The sequence below is a fragment of the Myotis davidii genome, unplaced genomic scaffold, assembly GCF_000327345.1.
Source record: "Myotis davidii unplaced genomic scaffold, ASM32734v1 scaffold120, whole genome shotgun sequence".
Classification (NCBI taxonomy): Eukaryota; Metazoa; Chordata; class Mammalia; order Chiroptera; family Vespertilionidae; genus Myotis; species Myotis davidii.
This window is the reverse complement of record NW_006294778.1, coordinates 4,874,800-4,891,208: the sequence shown is the minus strand read 5'-3', so window position 1 is coordinate 4,891,208 and position 16,409 is coordinate 4,874,800. Positions and strand designations below refer to the sequence as shown.

At 43.1% G+C, this 16,409-nt stretch overlaps 1 protein-coding gene and 1 long non-coding RNA gene across 3 annotated transcripts in view; one reads left to right on the top strand and one right to left on the bottom strand.

The window, feature by feature from the left end:
* The window catches only part of PAH (phenylalanine hydroxylase), a 54,643-nt gene that overhangs the window by 28,903 nt on the left and 9,331 nt on the right, over nucleotides 1-16,409 (bottom strand). For both annotated transcript variants that reach the window (XM_006769354.2, XM_006769355.2), the window contains exon 3: nucleotides 6,642-6,825. In XM_006769354.2, coding sequence (XP_006769417.1) covers nucleotides 6,642-6,825 — 184 coding nt within the window. The remainder of the gene's footprint in view (nucleotides 1-6,641; nucleotides 6,826-16,409) is intronic.
* LOC107184041 lies at nucleotides 8,904-9,793 on the top strand. The gene is made up of 3 exons (XR_001514854.1): nucleotides 8,904-9,115; nucleotides 9,364-9,408; nucleotides 9,667-9,793. It is a non-coding gene; the product is annotated as an uncharacterized LOC107184041 (long non-coding RNA).

The window sequence follows — 16,409 nt, the reverse complement described above, 5'->3', positions numbered from 1 at the left end:
TCTTTCCCTGTCCCTCCTGGACAGGGCAATGGCCAGGCATGGTGGGTTCAGAGCCCGCTTCTATAATTGACATGGTAGGCAAAGCACTTGCTCTCTCTCTGTCCATATGTTAAAATGAGAATGAGAACTGGATGGATGAAAGGGATCTAGCCATGAAACAAAGAGTAAAAATGTGTTGAAATAAGTAAATGGATGGAATGAGTAAATGGTTATGAATGAAATAATAAATACATTTTTTTAAATGGCCTGCAAGGTGCCCAGCTGGTGTGGCTCAGCTGGCAGGTCACATGCACCAGGCAGTCACCTGTTCAATTCCTGGTCAGGGCACAATCCAGGTTGCAGACTTGATCCCCAATAGGGGGCATGCAGGAGGCAGCCAATAGATGTTGCTGTCCCATCAACGTTTCCATCTCTCTCTCCTTCTCACTTTATATATACATACATACATATATAAAATGACCTGCAAGGTCATTATTCCACTCACCAATCTAAACTAGAACTGTCCTCCCAAATCCTTTTTAAGATGTCAATATCTCATAAACATATTTTTTTGCAGGTTGCCCACTCTATCCCCAAATACCAAATTCTGTTTTCTGAGCATTCTCATTGCCCTGGGATCTGATTACCTATCACTTACAACTGGAGTTATGGTCAAGCTACATCCTATCTAATAATAGACAAAGATTGAAATTGGCCGTACCTTCGCTATGACTCCCATTGGCTAATCAGTAAGATATGCAAATTAACCACCAACAAAGATGACAGTTAATTTGCATACGTAGGCGCAAAGTGGCGGAGCAAAGACTGAAGGCAGCTCCGGCACCAGAGCCACAAGAGGCTTGGAGGCGGCTCCAGCTACCGGAGCAGCGAGAGGCTTGAAGGCGCCTCCGGTGAGAGCGAAGGCCTGTGTCCTGGATGCCAGAGGAAAACCAGTGCCAGCAGCCAGGGGAAGGGAAGGCCTATTGCACGAATCTTTTCGTGCAACAGGCCTCTAGTTGGATGATAAAAAAGACATCTGAAGACTCTTCCATAAAATGTCCATCATCCCCCAGGAGCCCTTCCCCGACCCCCCTTGCTTCAGAGGACTCAGGCCAGGCCTAAGGATTTAGACAAGGACTTCACCAGCTGTCACCTTGGAGATCCGGGACAAGGTTTAAGGAAGCAAGACCTGGGAGAAGCAAGTTCTGGATGTTGGAGAAGATGGGATATGTTGAATCAAAAGTCCCATTTCCAGCCACCAGGACGTATGGCAACATCAACACATCCAGCAAGCATCCAGGTAGACTGCAAATGGCCATCAATCTGTGCGTTTTCACAAACATGCAAATACATAGTCTCCTGCAGATCCAGGACCACAAGCACCTACAGCCCAGAGAGGCACCCCTGGGCCAAGTGAAATGCATGGGAGGAGGTTTGGAACTGAGCAGGGGACAAGGAGAAGGAGGGAACGCAGAACAGAGGAGCAGAGGAAGGGAGAGAAGAAAGGCAGGCACAGGTGATGGGAATGGGAAGACACCTAACCATCTGGACCTCCCTCCAGCCTTAAGCAACTTCTCCCTAAAGATGCTTATCATCTCTTTGAGAGTTAAGATACCTTTGAAAAATCTTGTCTCTTAAGAAACATGCATGCATGCACACACACACACACACACACACACACACACACACGTGTGCACCATTATGCGCCAAATTCAGGGTCTTTTCAGATTCCTCTAAGGAAACCCTATCCTTCTCCCGACAAGTGATCTGAAACTTCAGCCTCATCATGGCACTGCTATTCGAGACAGCGATATTGAAGCAGAAAAAAGAAAACTCCAGAGGGCTGGGAGGGGCAGAGACATATGAGAGGAAAGGAATGAGTGTAATGCTTTAGGTCTTCTTGCAGTGATTTTCCCCCTTAAATCATTGCTTCATGAGTTGATACAAATAAAAAAGAAATAAAATCCTAATTGCCCCCAGGCTATATAGATAGATAGATAAAATAAATAGCCCTCTACATCCCCTCCCCTCCCACACACACACACACACACACACACAAGCACACACACGAGCAATCTGGACTCCTTTTGCTTCCACACTAGGATCTTCATAATCACCACAGCTTGAACAAAATCCACTAAGTGTCCATTTGCTTTTGGAAAATAATTCCCAAAAGATACTTTTCTCCAAAGGCGATGATCCTCTACTTCCGTCTAGCCCAGACATTTTGTCCGTCTGCTTTTGCTGGCTGCAATCTGTCTCCACGTAGGAATTTCCCACCCCCCTCCAAACGCAATGTCATGCAGACGACTCAAAGGCAAAGGTAAAAGGATTAGGAGATGGGTCGATGGAAGATATTAATGCTCTTTTATGTTGGGTTGAAGAAGGATTTGAAGTCATCAGCAGAGAGGGTAGCAGGAGAATAGACCTCAAGTATTCAAAAGACTCTCTGGATTAAAATCCTATTAAACTCACATCAGCTTCTCCAGGAGGTATTTGAGAAGGTAGGGGTTTCTTTAACTTGTCACCATAATTAACCTTCTCTAAGCTCTTTTGGGTGGGGAACGTTTAGCAATTAAGAAACTGAAAAGTTTCATTTTCTATCACCCACATGGCCTTTTGAATGGTTTAAACACTAGAATGGAAAGTGGTTTAGCCTAATTGATTTGAGGGGTTCAGATCTCCCACTTCAACTTGCTGTCAGACTTGCCCCTGTGGTCTGAGCCCCTCCCTCGACAGGGCATTTTGTCAAGTGAAAAGAATCAAAGGTTTGGATCTACCATGATGCTTTTCTTTCTCTAATCATCCTCCCACTGAGCTCTGCAGAAAGAGCAACTTTGCAAAGGAATGGCTGTTTCCCCTAAAAAAAAATCTGCTTCTGGGCCCAGGTTTCACTTCACAAGAACTACCCCCAGAAGCCCAAAGGGACCATCTCTCTCCACAGGTGCAAGCTTACCAAGTTTCAGCATCACCTGTGTCCCTAGCATCTGTTCTGTTACAAGGATGTGAAGGTCAGGAAACCCTGACAGGTAGGGGCAGCCAGTATGGGATGGGGCGGCCAAGCATCTGAAGAAATGAGGGCCACAAAACATGTGTGTTTTTAAAGGCTTAGTCTTCAGAGTTTTTCTCCACCAGGTAGAATGTCAACCCAATTGTAAATCTCAGTACTCCGTTAGGGAATCAAAACTGTGCTATGTTCAGCCCCGGTCCCTCTATGGTATCCACCTGGGTGCCTCGTTGCCTCCGTCAGCCTGTGAGCTCCTTAAGGACAGGCAGTGTGGCCCTCTGTCACTCCAGCTCCTAGCACAGTGCCTGGCACAAAGCAACACTCAACACACGCTTACCCACGACTGCACCGGATCCCCTCTATGCCTTAAGGCAAGTCATGGCCTCTGTTTTGTACCATGAAAAATTAAGGAGTCTGTTGGGCTGCATGACCTCAGAGGTCATTTGCTAGTTCTCAAAATCTCTGAAAAAGGAGCTGTGTGTGGGCTGGCTTTTCGTGGCTCCTGGGCTCAGGCCATTATTTATAGCAACCATGATCCTGGTATAGAGAACATCTATTAAGCCCTTGAACACACTCTGCACTGCTCTCGATGCTCCACCGCTGTTATTTCATTAATCCTATGAAACAGAGATTCTTGTTGTTCCCAGGTGATACAGTGGGAGATTGTAAAGGCCGGTGATTTGCCCCAAGTTCTATTAAGCGTGGTGTCCCCTGGTTTCGAAGTCTGGGCTCCTAACTATTCTTCCACGGCCATTAAGAGCCTCCTTTCTGAGCCCCCAGTCCAGGCTGCCAGCCCTTCATCTGATCTACATACATCTTCCCTGGCTCCCCAAGGGGCCGTGTGCCTGCCTGTCAATTGCTTTGATTTCCTACCCCAGGGCCGCAGCTGGCCAGGCCTCCACCTGCTCCGAGCAGAGGCAGAGCTTGGCCCCGGGTCCAGCAGGGCCTTTGTCCTGAGAGCCTGCACTCCTGTTGGGAGCAGGTGGCCGGAAAAGCAAAGAGAGATGATCATCAGGGAAGCAGCTTGGAAGGTGGAAGGGGGAGGCAGGCAGACAGGGTGGATCCGAGGAAGAATTCCAAGTGCCCTCCCCCCATGACCTGAGCCCATGAGCATGATGACCACCCTCGGCAAGGGCAGAGCCCTGGATGGACTTGCTTGTGTGATAGCCACAGGCGGATGAGGGCAGAGAAGGAGTAGAGATCTCCTAGGAACGCCTTGGAGACATCTTATAGAAACTGTGTCGATGGCCTGTGCTAAGAGGCGGGTCTTGTTTCATTTTAAAGCATCTCTGCCTATTAAAATGCTATTTTCAGTGACAGAGCCCGAAATCCTCTTGACTTAAACTCTTCAATGTTTTGACAAAAATCTTTTGATTGTACCATAGAATTTTTTTTAGTTATTTAGAAAAACTAGTTCTTCTCAGCAATTGTACTCCTACGTATTTACCCAGATGAACGGAGAACTCAGGTCCACATAAAAACCTGCCTATGAATGTTTATAACAGCTTTATTAATAATCATCACAACTCGGACACAACCAAAGTGTCCTTCGACTGGTGAATGGATACACCAAATATGGTACATCCATACAATGGAACATTATTCAGCACTAAAAGGAAATGAGCCATTGAGTCACAAACAGATATAAAGAAATTAAACATATGTTGCTAAGTGAAAGAAACCACTACATACTCTGATTCCAACTATATGCCATTCTAGAAAAGTCAGAACCACAGAGACAGTAAAAGATCAGTTGTTTCCAAAGGGATCAGGTGAAGAAGTAGAGAGGAATCAGTGGAGCCTGGGGTATTTGGGGGGCAGTTAAATCAACTGCATGAACCTGGAATGATGGATACATGACACTATCCACCATTGTTGATCACCATGTCATTATCTGCATCTGTCAAAACCAAAAGAGCTGTACAATACAAAGCATGATCTCTAACATAAACTATGGACTTCAGTTATTAATATTGTCACTACAGCTCACCAATTATTAAAAATTTAGCACACTAATGCAAGATGTTAATAACAGAAGAAACTGAGGTGGGGGGTGGCGAGAAAGAGAACATGTGAGAACTCTCTGTACTTCCTGCCCAATTTTCCTGTAAGCATGAACCTGCTCTAAAAAATAAAGCATTATTAAATACTAGAGGCCCAATGCATGAAAATTCATGCACTTGGGAGGGGGGTCCCTCAGCCAAGCCTGCACCTTCTTGCAGTCTGGGACCCCTCAGGGGATTCCACCTGCTGGCTTAGGCCCACTCCCCATCAGTTGGACATACTTAGCGCTGTTGAAGAGGTGGGAGAGGCTCCCACCATCACTAAAAAATAAAGCATTATTAAATACTAGAGGCCCAATGCATGAAAATTCATGCACTTGGGAGGGGGGTCCCTCAGCCAAGCCTGCACCTTCTTGCAGTCTGGGACCCCTCAGGGGATTCCACCTGCTGGCTTAGGCCCACTCCCCATCAGTTGGACATACTTAGCGCTGTTGAGGAGGTGGGAGAGGCTCCCACCATTATGCTGCTCTTGCAGCCATCAGCCCAGCTTGGGGCTGAGCAGAGCTCCCCCTGTGGGAGCACACTGACTACCAGGGGGCAGTTCCTGCATTGATCGCCTGCCCCCTGATGGTCAGTGCGCATCATAGCAACCAGTTATTCCCAGTCGTTCCTCCATTAGGGTCAATTTGCCTATTACCCTTTTATTATATAGGATAGTTTATCTGAACATGTTTTGTATCCTGAAAGCAATCACATTGTTCCTCTGTATTCCTTTTAGGGTACACATAATGGTAACAACAACCACATACTATCGTTCACCAGACAGGCAGTATATGTATGATCTCATTTAACCCTCACAGAAACTCCCTGAAAAATTGAGGTCAGAGCAGTGAAAGGGACTTTCCAGGGGTCCCAAAATCTTTAAGTGGAAGAGGTGGGACTTGAACTGAAGTCTGTTCAAGCCAAACTTTATAGCCCTACTTTGTTGACTTATTGTTCAGAGGTCATCAATGGGCAGCACTTCAACAAGTCAATAAGGAGACAGGGCAAGTCTTGACAACTCCTGGATTTAATCATTCACTCCCAAATATTTGCTCAGCACTTGTGTTCTAAGCACTGGGCTAAATTCATAGAATATAAATATTTTTTTAAAAAATACTCCCTCTGCCTATAGGAAGCTCATAATCTAGAGAAAAAGGCAGATAAAGAAATGAAAGCCCTAGGACAAGGGCAGGCAGTTGCCAGCTACAGAATCTACATACTATGACATGGATGTGGGGACAGCCCTCTGGTGGGAATGGAGATGACCATGGAATTTGTCTTGAAGTTGTGTTTACATAAAAAGCACCCTCGACACCCTAACCATCCTCCCTCTAGAGATAGGAGATGGAGAGCATGACAACCCAACTCAAGAATGAAAAATATATAAAAATTTCAGCAGCAGAAAGAAAACAATTAATATAAAAAATAGCTCTCCGGAGGAAGGGGTGGGGGGAGAACTAACATTTACTAAATGTCCAAAATATGCTAGGCTCTCATCTAGATCCCTAGCCTACATCCTCTCGCTTAAACCCCCAATAGCCTTCCAGGGTAGATATGATTATAAACAGAATATAGAGTAACTAGGGCTTCAACATTCCTCTCTTTCTTACCTGTGTCTTTCTTCTTCTCTCGGGAAAGCTCGTGCACAGTAGCACCAATTTCATGCTTCAAGATCCTAATAATGTTGGCCAGAGTAGGCATGCTGCTCTTGTCCAGACTGGTGAAGATTTCATACTCGTCTTTCTTTAAGCGCGAAGGTCTGGATTCAATGTGGGTCAGATTTATTTCATTCTCCTAGAAAACAGAATTGGGCATGTGAAGAGGACAGTTGTCATGAACGCAGACCAAACACACCAAACCAGAGCAGAACACACCACACAAGGAAATGCAGACAGATGGTGAATAGGATTTTCCAAATCAGAGTAGAAGAGAGTCCTTGAAGTTGCACACGTTGTCTATTTTCTTTTTCTTTTTTTCAAAACCCAATAACAAATGGCAAGAGGCGAGGATATAGTTCCAATACTGCAGAATTTAACCACATGGAAATCTGCTCAAGGCCTAGAATTGCAACTATAGATGTTGATTTGGTTCAAATGTCTAGGACAGTGTTTGCCAAAAATATTTACATAGGAGAACTCCCTTTCCCAAATGAAATCCCAAGGAATCTCAATGACAATATCTCAATAATAGATAATTTACAGAAGCAACATTTTTTCTGCTTGAACATGGTCCATAGGAGTCAAGCTAATTGGGTTTAAATCCAAGTTCTCAATTATATTGGCTATGAGACCTGAAACAATTTACTTTATGTTTCCAACCTTCAGTTTCCACATCAGTAATTTGGTGATAAAAGTGACACCTGCTTCATATATTTATTGGGAACATTGGATGAAATGATACATGTACACTGCCAGGTACATGGTAAATACTCAGTAAAAATTATTTAGTATAATTACTGCTCACATGTTTATTCAAATATACAACAAATGTGTAGGCAGTGTCTACCAATACCCATTACTCTTCTAGGTGGTGGGGCTACATCAGTGAACAAAACAAAGGTAATTCTCTTTATAAAAGCTCCCATTCAAGTTATAGGGAGATAAACACAAACATAATGCAGTATTTAACAGGACAGGACAGGACACATGAGGCTTTTTGAGAAGGGGAGAGGCTGCTTGTATTAAATGCCACAAAAATAATAATTGCTTGATATACCTACTCAAATTCAATGTCTTTAGCTGGTGAGATTTCGCTATTATGAATTTGTAATTAAAAAGTTACTTAAATTGGTGTGAAATTTTAATGCATGGCAAGTTATCTGCTACTTGTTCAGAAAGTCTGTGATTTCACTGAGAGTGCTGCTCATTATAAAGACAACCAAAGGGCACCCTCTACCCTTTATTAAAATAGCCCAGCCAGTGTGGCTCAGTGGTGGAGTGTCGACCTATGAACCATGAGGTCACAATTCAATTCTTAGTCAGGGCACATGCCTGAGTTGCGGGCTCAGTCCCCAGTAGGAGGCATGCAGGAGGCAGCTGATCTATGATTCTCTCTCATCAATGATGTTTCTATCTCTCTCCCCCTCCCTTCCTCTCTGAAATCAATAAAATTATTTTTTAAAAAGAAGCAAATAACTGGGGTTACCACAAACATTTAAATAGACAGAATATACCCAAAAAAATAATGTTTAACTTGAATAACTCAACAACTTCAAAACACAAAATTAATCAACTTTGTCATTCAATAAGTATTTTTTTTCCTTTGATGGTTAATAGCAGGTAAAGAGAACATGAGTAATTACAATATGAATACATTTTTCACTTTGAATATCACTTCACAGCTTAGAATTATTTTCTGTGATTGTCCCCACAACCCTTTGAGAAGGTTAAAGGAGGAGTAGAGAGTGAAATCAGAGATGAAGGGGTTTTGCCAAAAGTGGTAGGTAGGAGACAGGGGCCCATTTTTCTAACTTTAGAGTCATGGTGATGGAGTGGTTCTTTGTGGGCACCAGCTGCAGAGGATACAGCCCCAATGGTGACCCCAGGTTACCCAATGTGAGGACATGGACCAGAGAGAGAGAAGGTGGAGGAGGAAAGGCCAGAGAGATAGCGGTTGCTTTGAAGCTTTCTAAGCAAACAGAGGTAACTTCCTAAACAAAGAAAAGAATATTGTCATTCTTCTTGGCTCAGAAAGAAAGAGAGTGGGTGAGTTCCACTGGCTATTTACGTAAGTTGAAACTTCAAAAGGAAGAAAGAACCAATCGCTGACATTTGAAGAGCAGAGAACACAGCAACGCCAATAGCCAGGACAGGCCACACCTCTGGCAAGCTTACCTGCTGACTAAGGAGGACAGAGGTGGGCGTGGGGGGGGGGGCATTTAGGGGGGGGAAAGGCTGAAAGGCTGATCATAGGCTGTTAGTACTCACCACCCACACCACACCCCTCGCAACAGCACTGCCTCTGGGAAGAGCCATAAAACAATTTGTACCCCAAATTCAGTTTGTGCTATTCTAGAGACTTCACTTATGGGGACATACTTTACCTAAGTGTGTAAACTAACTAAATTCCCACAATAGGGGAATAGGTAGGCAGACTATAATGTAATCACTCAGTAGAGATGACACAACTATTAAAAAAGCAAGTCACAACAACATCTTATATAAAATAAAGCGTCATGGCCATTGCATGACATGGGAATACTGGTGGTCTCCAGATCATGGGCCTATAGGTGATTTTGTTTCCTTCTTTCTATTTTCATTTTTATCATAGTTCAACTTTTCTAAAACAATGTTTCTGACTTTTATAATCAAAAATTCACTTTATTTCTTACAGGGTTCTAATGACAACCCCTTGGGAAAATACTTATGATGGATATAGGTATGTGATAATTAATAATTTTTTTAAAAAATGATGCCCAGGCCAACAGAAGACTAGAATGAAATGCATCAAGCTTTTGTTTGATCATATTTGAAATAAAGATAATAATGTTACCTGACAGCTTAGTAAGAATTAAAAAGAGAGAAAGTATTATGTTGGCTGCCTTCATAGGTATTCAGTAAGAACTCATTGTATTCTGCCTGTCTCATCGTGGTAGGATACACATTTCCCTGGACATCAAAACACATTCTGTTTCAGCTCCTACCTCAGCTCCTTTCCCTGGAACATGTTTCAAAAAAGGGAAGGAAGAGTTGAGCATGTTTTCAGATGAGACCAGACTGCAAGCAAGAACTTCTTGGACCACACTACCTGCTGCTGCCTTAGAGTACACGTAAGTGAAGTTAAGCCCTGCCTATCTCAGAGGTCACATCAAAGACATTCACAAAGAATGTCCCAAGTCATTGGTCTCAAGCAAACAAATGGAAACTTCCAATAGCTCATCCAGTCAAATACTCTCCATGGGCCAAACATTGGGGTACAACAGGGAACAGAGCAGGAAGAATCCCTGCCCTCCTGAAGCTGACATTCTTGAAGGAAGAGACAAATAATAACTGTCATAAATAACTAAAAATCATCTTCAGATGTGATAGGGGAAAATAAAGCAGAGAAGAGAGATAAGTTATCCCAGGGGTGCAATGGAGATGCCATTTTAAACAGTGTGGTCAGGAAGTCCTCAAAAAATAAACAGGTGAGATGTAGCATCGACCTGAAGTCAGTGAGGGAGCAAAGCATGCGGGAACAGTAACTGCAAAGGCCCTGGGGTAAGATAATGTCCAATATGACTGAGAGCCACCAAGGAGGCCAGTGCTGACTAGGGTAGAGTGAGCAAGAGGGAGGGCGCTAGGAAATGAGGAAGAGAAGTAACAGGGAATAGACCACGTATGGCATTTTTGGCCATTACCTGAGGTTTGGTTTTCATGCCAAGTGATGGAAGAAGCTAAGGGAGGTAATCTGGAAGAGGAGACATCCTTTGACTCATGTTTTAAAAGGAACATTCTGGCAACTGTTTTATGAATAGACTGTAATGGGGCAAGGGCAGGAACAATCCAGAGGCTCTGACAATATTTGGGGTGAGAAATGATCGTTATAAAGATTGAGAAGAAATTGCATGGAGGTGCAGGCAGGGCTTCTTATGAATTTCACTGGTCTCTTGTGAGAAGGCCCACAACAGCCCCAATTGATCAAGAGTCTAGAAATTCAACCCACTGGGATTAACAGGAAACCAAAAACATTCAGAAAAATATAAACACAATTCATTTCTAGAGGGAGTTCAAGATTACTCCTCCCACTCCCCACCCCACACACACTCTGCCTTGGAGGAGAGCTCTTGAGCAGATTCATGCTGGACTTTCAGTAGGATTCACACCCCAGAGACTATCTTTTGGGATTCTACTCTTGCTTCCTTTGGAAGTGTCCCTTGAAATCTTTTGGCCTTTTCTTCCCTGAGTCTTCACCCTTTTTGTTAGATTGTTTCTTCCCCACCCTCCCCTCCATGTAATTGGGGTTGTGTCCAACTTGGAGGAGACCCCTTCCTGGGGAGAGCTGGGGTAGCAGCTTCATCCAGGATCTTCTCAAGACTTTAGAGAAAAAAGGCCTTTCTTTTTCTTACATTCCTCTTTCTACACCTTTTCTTGCCACCAGAGTGATCTGATCAAAAAGGCACCATGGTCTGTTCCAGTCCAGGCCACCGAAAAGCAATCATGTGTGTGCTGCCAATGGGCCACAACGCTGTCTAAACTAACTTCATAACAAAAGTGGGAAAAGTAAGCTCGCTGTTGCTATTTCTCAAGTGTGTCCGGTTCTGAACTGTTCAGCAGCTAGAAGCAGTGCCAGTTTTCCATTTGAGGCTCTTCCCTTCAATAAACAGGACATCAGACCTGCACAAAATGTCTAGTGCAGCACCATTTGTGTGGACAAACTATGGAAGCCACCTAGGTATCCATCAACAGGAAGTGGATAAATATAGCCACACAAAAGAATAGATAGAGGGGAAAGGAATGAGCAAGAACTGTGTGAGCAAATCTCCAAAACAATGCTCACCACCCTCTCCTCAGAGAGAGCTGCAGGAGAGTTACAATGTTATGAAGATTAAAGCTTGCAAAAATAATGCCAGGCATCACTAATGCTTATCTATATAGAACAAAGTATAAAACATGCATGGGAATCATATGCATAAAATTCCGATTCACAGCTACCTCTCAGGAGGCAGTGCAGGAGGAAGGGGTACCCCAGGACATTAGTCATTCATACAATGTTTTATTTCTTAGGCAGGAAGTGAGTTACATGGGTGTTCTTTATATCATTGCCTATATTTGGGGATTTAAATAAAATGAAAATGTCATCTGGATTCTAAAAGCTTTTCTCCTCCAGTGGGGCTCAAAGTTCTTATTTTTATTAAGAAGAAATGTTTCCCATAAGCATTTTCCTGCTCACAACTGCCCTGGATCTAAGGTCAAGGTGGGGTAAAAGCAACCCTCGTGATTTACTCTCGATCCTGTCCAGCTCACCAGGCCCAGGGGTCACAGGCAGGCCTCAAAGTCCAAACTGTAGAGTAGTAAACATTGCCTGTCTGGATGCCCCCCTGCCACCCAGCCTTTGTCCCCAGGAATATGAGGTGGGCAAAGGGCCAAGGATTTAAGGATTTCATGACCAGATCCCCTGTTTATTCTCTTACTTCAAGTCATTTGTTTCTTTGTTTTGGAATTTACTTCCCTCTGCCTCTCTCCTGGCCCATCCCCCGCTTCATGTTTCAGCTTAAACATTATGCCTGCAAGAAGCCACCCCTGACCAACTCTATCTCAAGTCTGGGTTAAGGAAGCTTGTGGAACCCCAACCTCTTCCAAGGTCTATAGCGATAAAGAATGTCTGTCTGGCTCATCCCAGTCTCTACAGCACCTATATAGGGTCTGGAAACAGGAGATGCATATATATATATATAAGCTGAATGCATACAGGAGAGAGTATGAGCCCACTGAATATCTGATGAGGAGAAATTGTGGGTTGTCTGGGCAGGGGTAGATAGAGTGTAGGAAGTGAATGACAAACATAGATTGTGCCTTTCCCATTTGTTTCCAAAAGACCAGTCTACTGTGAAAAAGGAGGGGGAAGACTGAAGCAATGTTTAGCTCCCAGAGTCTAGCACTGGGCAGCTTGCTTCGCCTGAGCCTCTGTGTCTCCATCAATTACATGATGCTAATGGGGCATACCCGTCACTTAAGAGCTCTGCATATCTGCTGATTTGCTTGTTCCCTTCCCTAGGGAATACACAGTGCGGTGATTAGCAGAGGGCTAGTTGGGGGGAATGAGGGGAGAGGCTGCTTCTGTGCAGCTTCCCCAAGGAGCCTGCTTCTAATTTTATAGCCCATTAACCACTTGCAGTAAAGTCTCGCAGGAGACTTTTGTTTTGTTAAGAAGTTATGGGACATGAAGTAGTAGAGGCTAAAAAAATAGAGAGCTAGGGAAAATGTTTAAAATAAATGCATAAAGAATTGGCAGAACAAGTCCCTGAGGACAATGGGGCATTGGTAGGTTAGCAGGTACAGTTTTTGATATATTCCTAGTCTTGTGTCCCCAATTCACTAAAACATTTGCTTCTTTGCTCCTACCACCCGCCCAGCACATGCAAACACAGCATCTATGTGTCTCTGCTATAAACATCAAATGTGTTGTGTTGCATTCTGATGTTACTAGCTGAGGTCTACAAAGCCACGGGCCCATTGGCCGGCAACATCATCTCTTCATGGGATGGTGGCTTTGGTGCTCATCATCTAAGGAAAAGATGGGCTCTCAGGAAGGGAATGAAACCTCGCCATGCTGGGAGATGTCTGCCCTCCCCTGCAGACCTCGATTTTTGTTTGAGGAGCTAGGATGCCTCGTATGTGCTCCTGGTGAATAGGGACTAAGAAAGCTTCCACCGCATGGAGTACATATTAAGAGCTTAAAGGTTATATTTCAAAAACATTGCATTCAGAAAAAAACTATATAGCAATTCTTACTGAACACTTAATATGTCACTGCTCTGAGGGTTTTACAGGCATTAATATTTAATCCTCACAACTACCCTTTAAAGCAGACACTATCCTATTCCCATTTTACAGATAAGGAACTGAAGCACAGGAAAATCAAACAGCTCTCCCAAAGCCACAGCACCGTCTCCCAGAGTCCACACTCTTGATCGCTAGTCTGAACTGACACAAAGAGGTTGCAGAGCAATGTGCAAAGCATGGTGCCTGTCAATATCAACAAAGCTTTTTAAAGGAATGGAAGGAAATATGCTAAACTGATAAGAATATTACCAGCCGTTGTGGCTCAGTGGTTGTGTCAACCCAGGAACCAAGAAGTCACCAATTTGATTCCTGGTCAGGGCACATGCCCGTGTTGCAGGCTCAATCCCCAGTGCGGGGAGTGCAGGAGGCAGCCAATTGATGATGTTCCTCTCTCATCAATGTTTCTGTCTTCCTCTCCTAAAAATCAATAAAAACATATTTAAAAATTATAATAATAATGCTGTGGCCTGGACATTTGCAGGATGGCACGATTGAGGGACTATAGAAAGAACTATAGCTATATCTTGAATGTTCTTTATTTTTAAAGAACAGTATGTCAATTTGTAATTTTGGAAACCATAATCATACATGAGAAAAAATGAAAGTGAGTATGTCCACATGCTGACAGTGGTTTATTGTAGATGGTGGAATTATGGACAAAAAAAATCAATACATACTAACACCACCCCTTTTACTAATCAGCCAGGACAGTAACCTCTGTGACCTTCTCTGTAAATGGGTCTAATAACATCACTTCTTAACCAGGGCAATTACAATTTGGGGATAATGCTTTAAAAAGTTCACCCAAATGGTGAGCACACAATGCAATGCACAGACGATGTGTTCTGGAATAGTATATTTGAGGCTTATGTAATGATAGTAACCGATGTCACCCAATGAATTTAATTTTAAAAAGTTTACCCAGAGTACACACACACACACACACACACACACACACACACACACACACCCTTAGGTACATTTCATCCAGTCTGGGTAATTTAATTACTTGTGGTTTATTTATTAAGTTGAAAACATCCTATTAATTTATTATTATTTAATTTATTAACTCTACTGCCTGACCTCTCAAGGGGAAAATGCTGATTTGATTGACTGAATAATACAAGGGCTAAATTATTACAAAGGAGAATTGTACAGATACATTATTTTTATAAACTGTTTGTCATTCAGAAAGTTCCCTGCCTCTCTTCTCCAACCATTGCTTGAGAACCGACATTTCCCATCTGTGGGAAACTGTTTATTGCCTTCACTATCTGATAAGCGTAGACAGAGAACCCCCCCCTCCCCCAAGGTTGGGTGCCTTTGAAGCCCTAAGCCCTAGCAAAGGTCGGAGCTAGGCGCCACCTCTGTTTGTCCAGACAGTGGTAGCTGAAACTACTCCCCCATTTATTATTATGTAAATCCTTGCTGATGGGCTAGTCTGCCTGTTACTGGGGGGTCACCTGCCTAAGGGCTATGCTATGGGTGCATCCCAGATCAATAAAAGCTTGGTGAGGCCTAAGCACGGGAGGAAATCTTTCCCCTTGAGTTGGACTTGCTCGCCTGGTCCCCCAATATTCCCAAATTATCTCTTGTCTTTTCATTTTCATTTGTGTGCGGCTCTGCTTCCAGTTCCTGAACCCTGACCCACACGGGACGTGGGAAGGAAACACTCAATACCCATCCCACCCCTCTTTTTGCATAGCCAAGTTTAATTTTTTAATAAACTATTTTTAGATAAATTTCAGATTGACAGAAAAACTGAGAGAATACTACTGAAAATCCCAACATACTCTACACACAGTTTCCCTATTGTTAACATCTTATATTGGTGGTGAAACATTAATAAACCAATATTAGTGTATTGTCATAAACTAAAGATATTACTGCTTTTGCATTTCCTTAGTTTACATCTAATGTCTTTTTTATGTTCTAGGATCCCATTCAGATCACTATATTACATATAGTCAGTATGTCCCTTAAGGTTCCTCTTGGCTATAACAATTTCTCAGGTATTTCTTGTTTTATATGACCTTGAGTTTTAAGGAGTTATGGATCAGGTATTTTATATATTGTCCCTTAACTAAAATTTGTCAGATGTTTTTCTCATGGTTAGACTGTGGTTATGGGTTTGGGGGAGGAAGACACCCAAGGCAAAGTGCCATTCTCATCATTATAGTGACAAATTATGACTTGTCACTATTGATTTTGACCTTGATCACCTGGCTGAGCTAATCCTTGTTGGGTTCTCCACAGAAAAGTTACTCTTCCCTCATCTCATATTATTTTCAATGGAAGAAAGTCACTCTGTGCCACCCACTCTGAAGAAAGGGGGCAGGGGATTGGTTCTTGTCTCTGAGTAGAATATCTACTTAAATTATTTGGAATTCTTCTCCATGGGAGTTTTGTCTCTTCTCCATTTATTTACATATTCAATCACCAGATTTCATTGTATTAAAGAACTCAGGGTAAAACTTAATTGGTTCAAAAATATTCCTTCTTAAAATCCAGGGCAAAGAGTAAAAGAAAGTCTGATTTCCTTTGCTTATATTTAAATTTAATTTCATTCTTAATGAATCACTTAATATATTAAAATATGGGTGTGTAGAGGATATAAGATGACTAACCCAAGGTTCCCTGCCTGAAGAAACCATCCTCAAGGCCAGAGAGAAATGTATACCCTGAAGGCAAACAAGTGCTACTGTTAAAAGCAAAAACATTGAGCCCTAACTGGTTTGGCTCAGTGGGTAGAGCGTCGGCCTGAGGACTCAAGGGTCCCAGGTTCGATTCCAGTCAAGGGCATGTACCTTGGTTTCAGGCACATCCCTTGTAAGGGGTGTGCAGGAAGCAGCTGATTGATGTTTCTCTCTCATCAATGTTTCTAACTCTCTATCC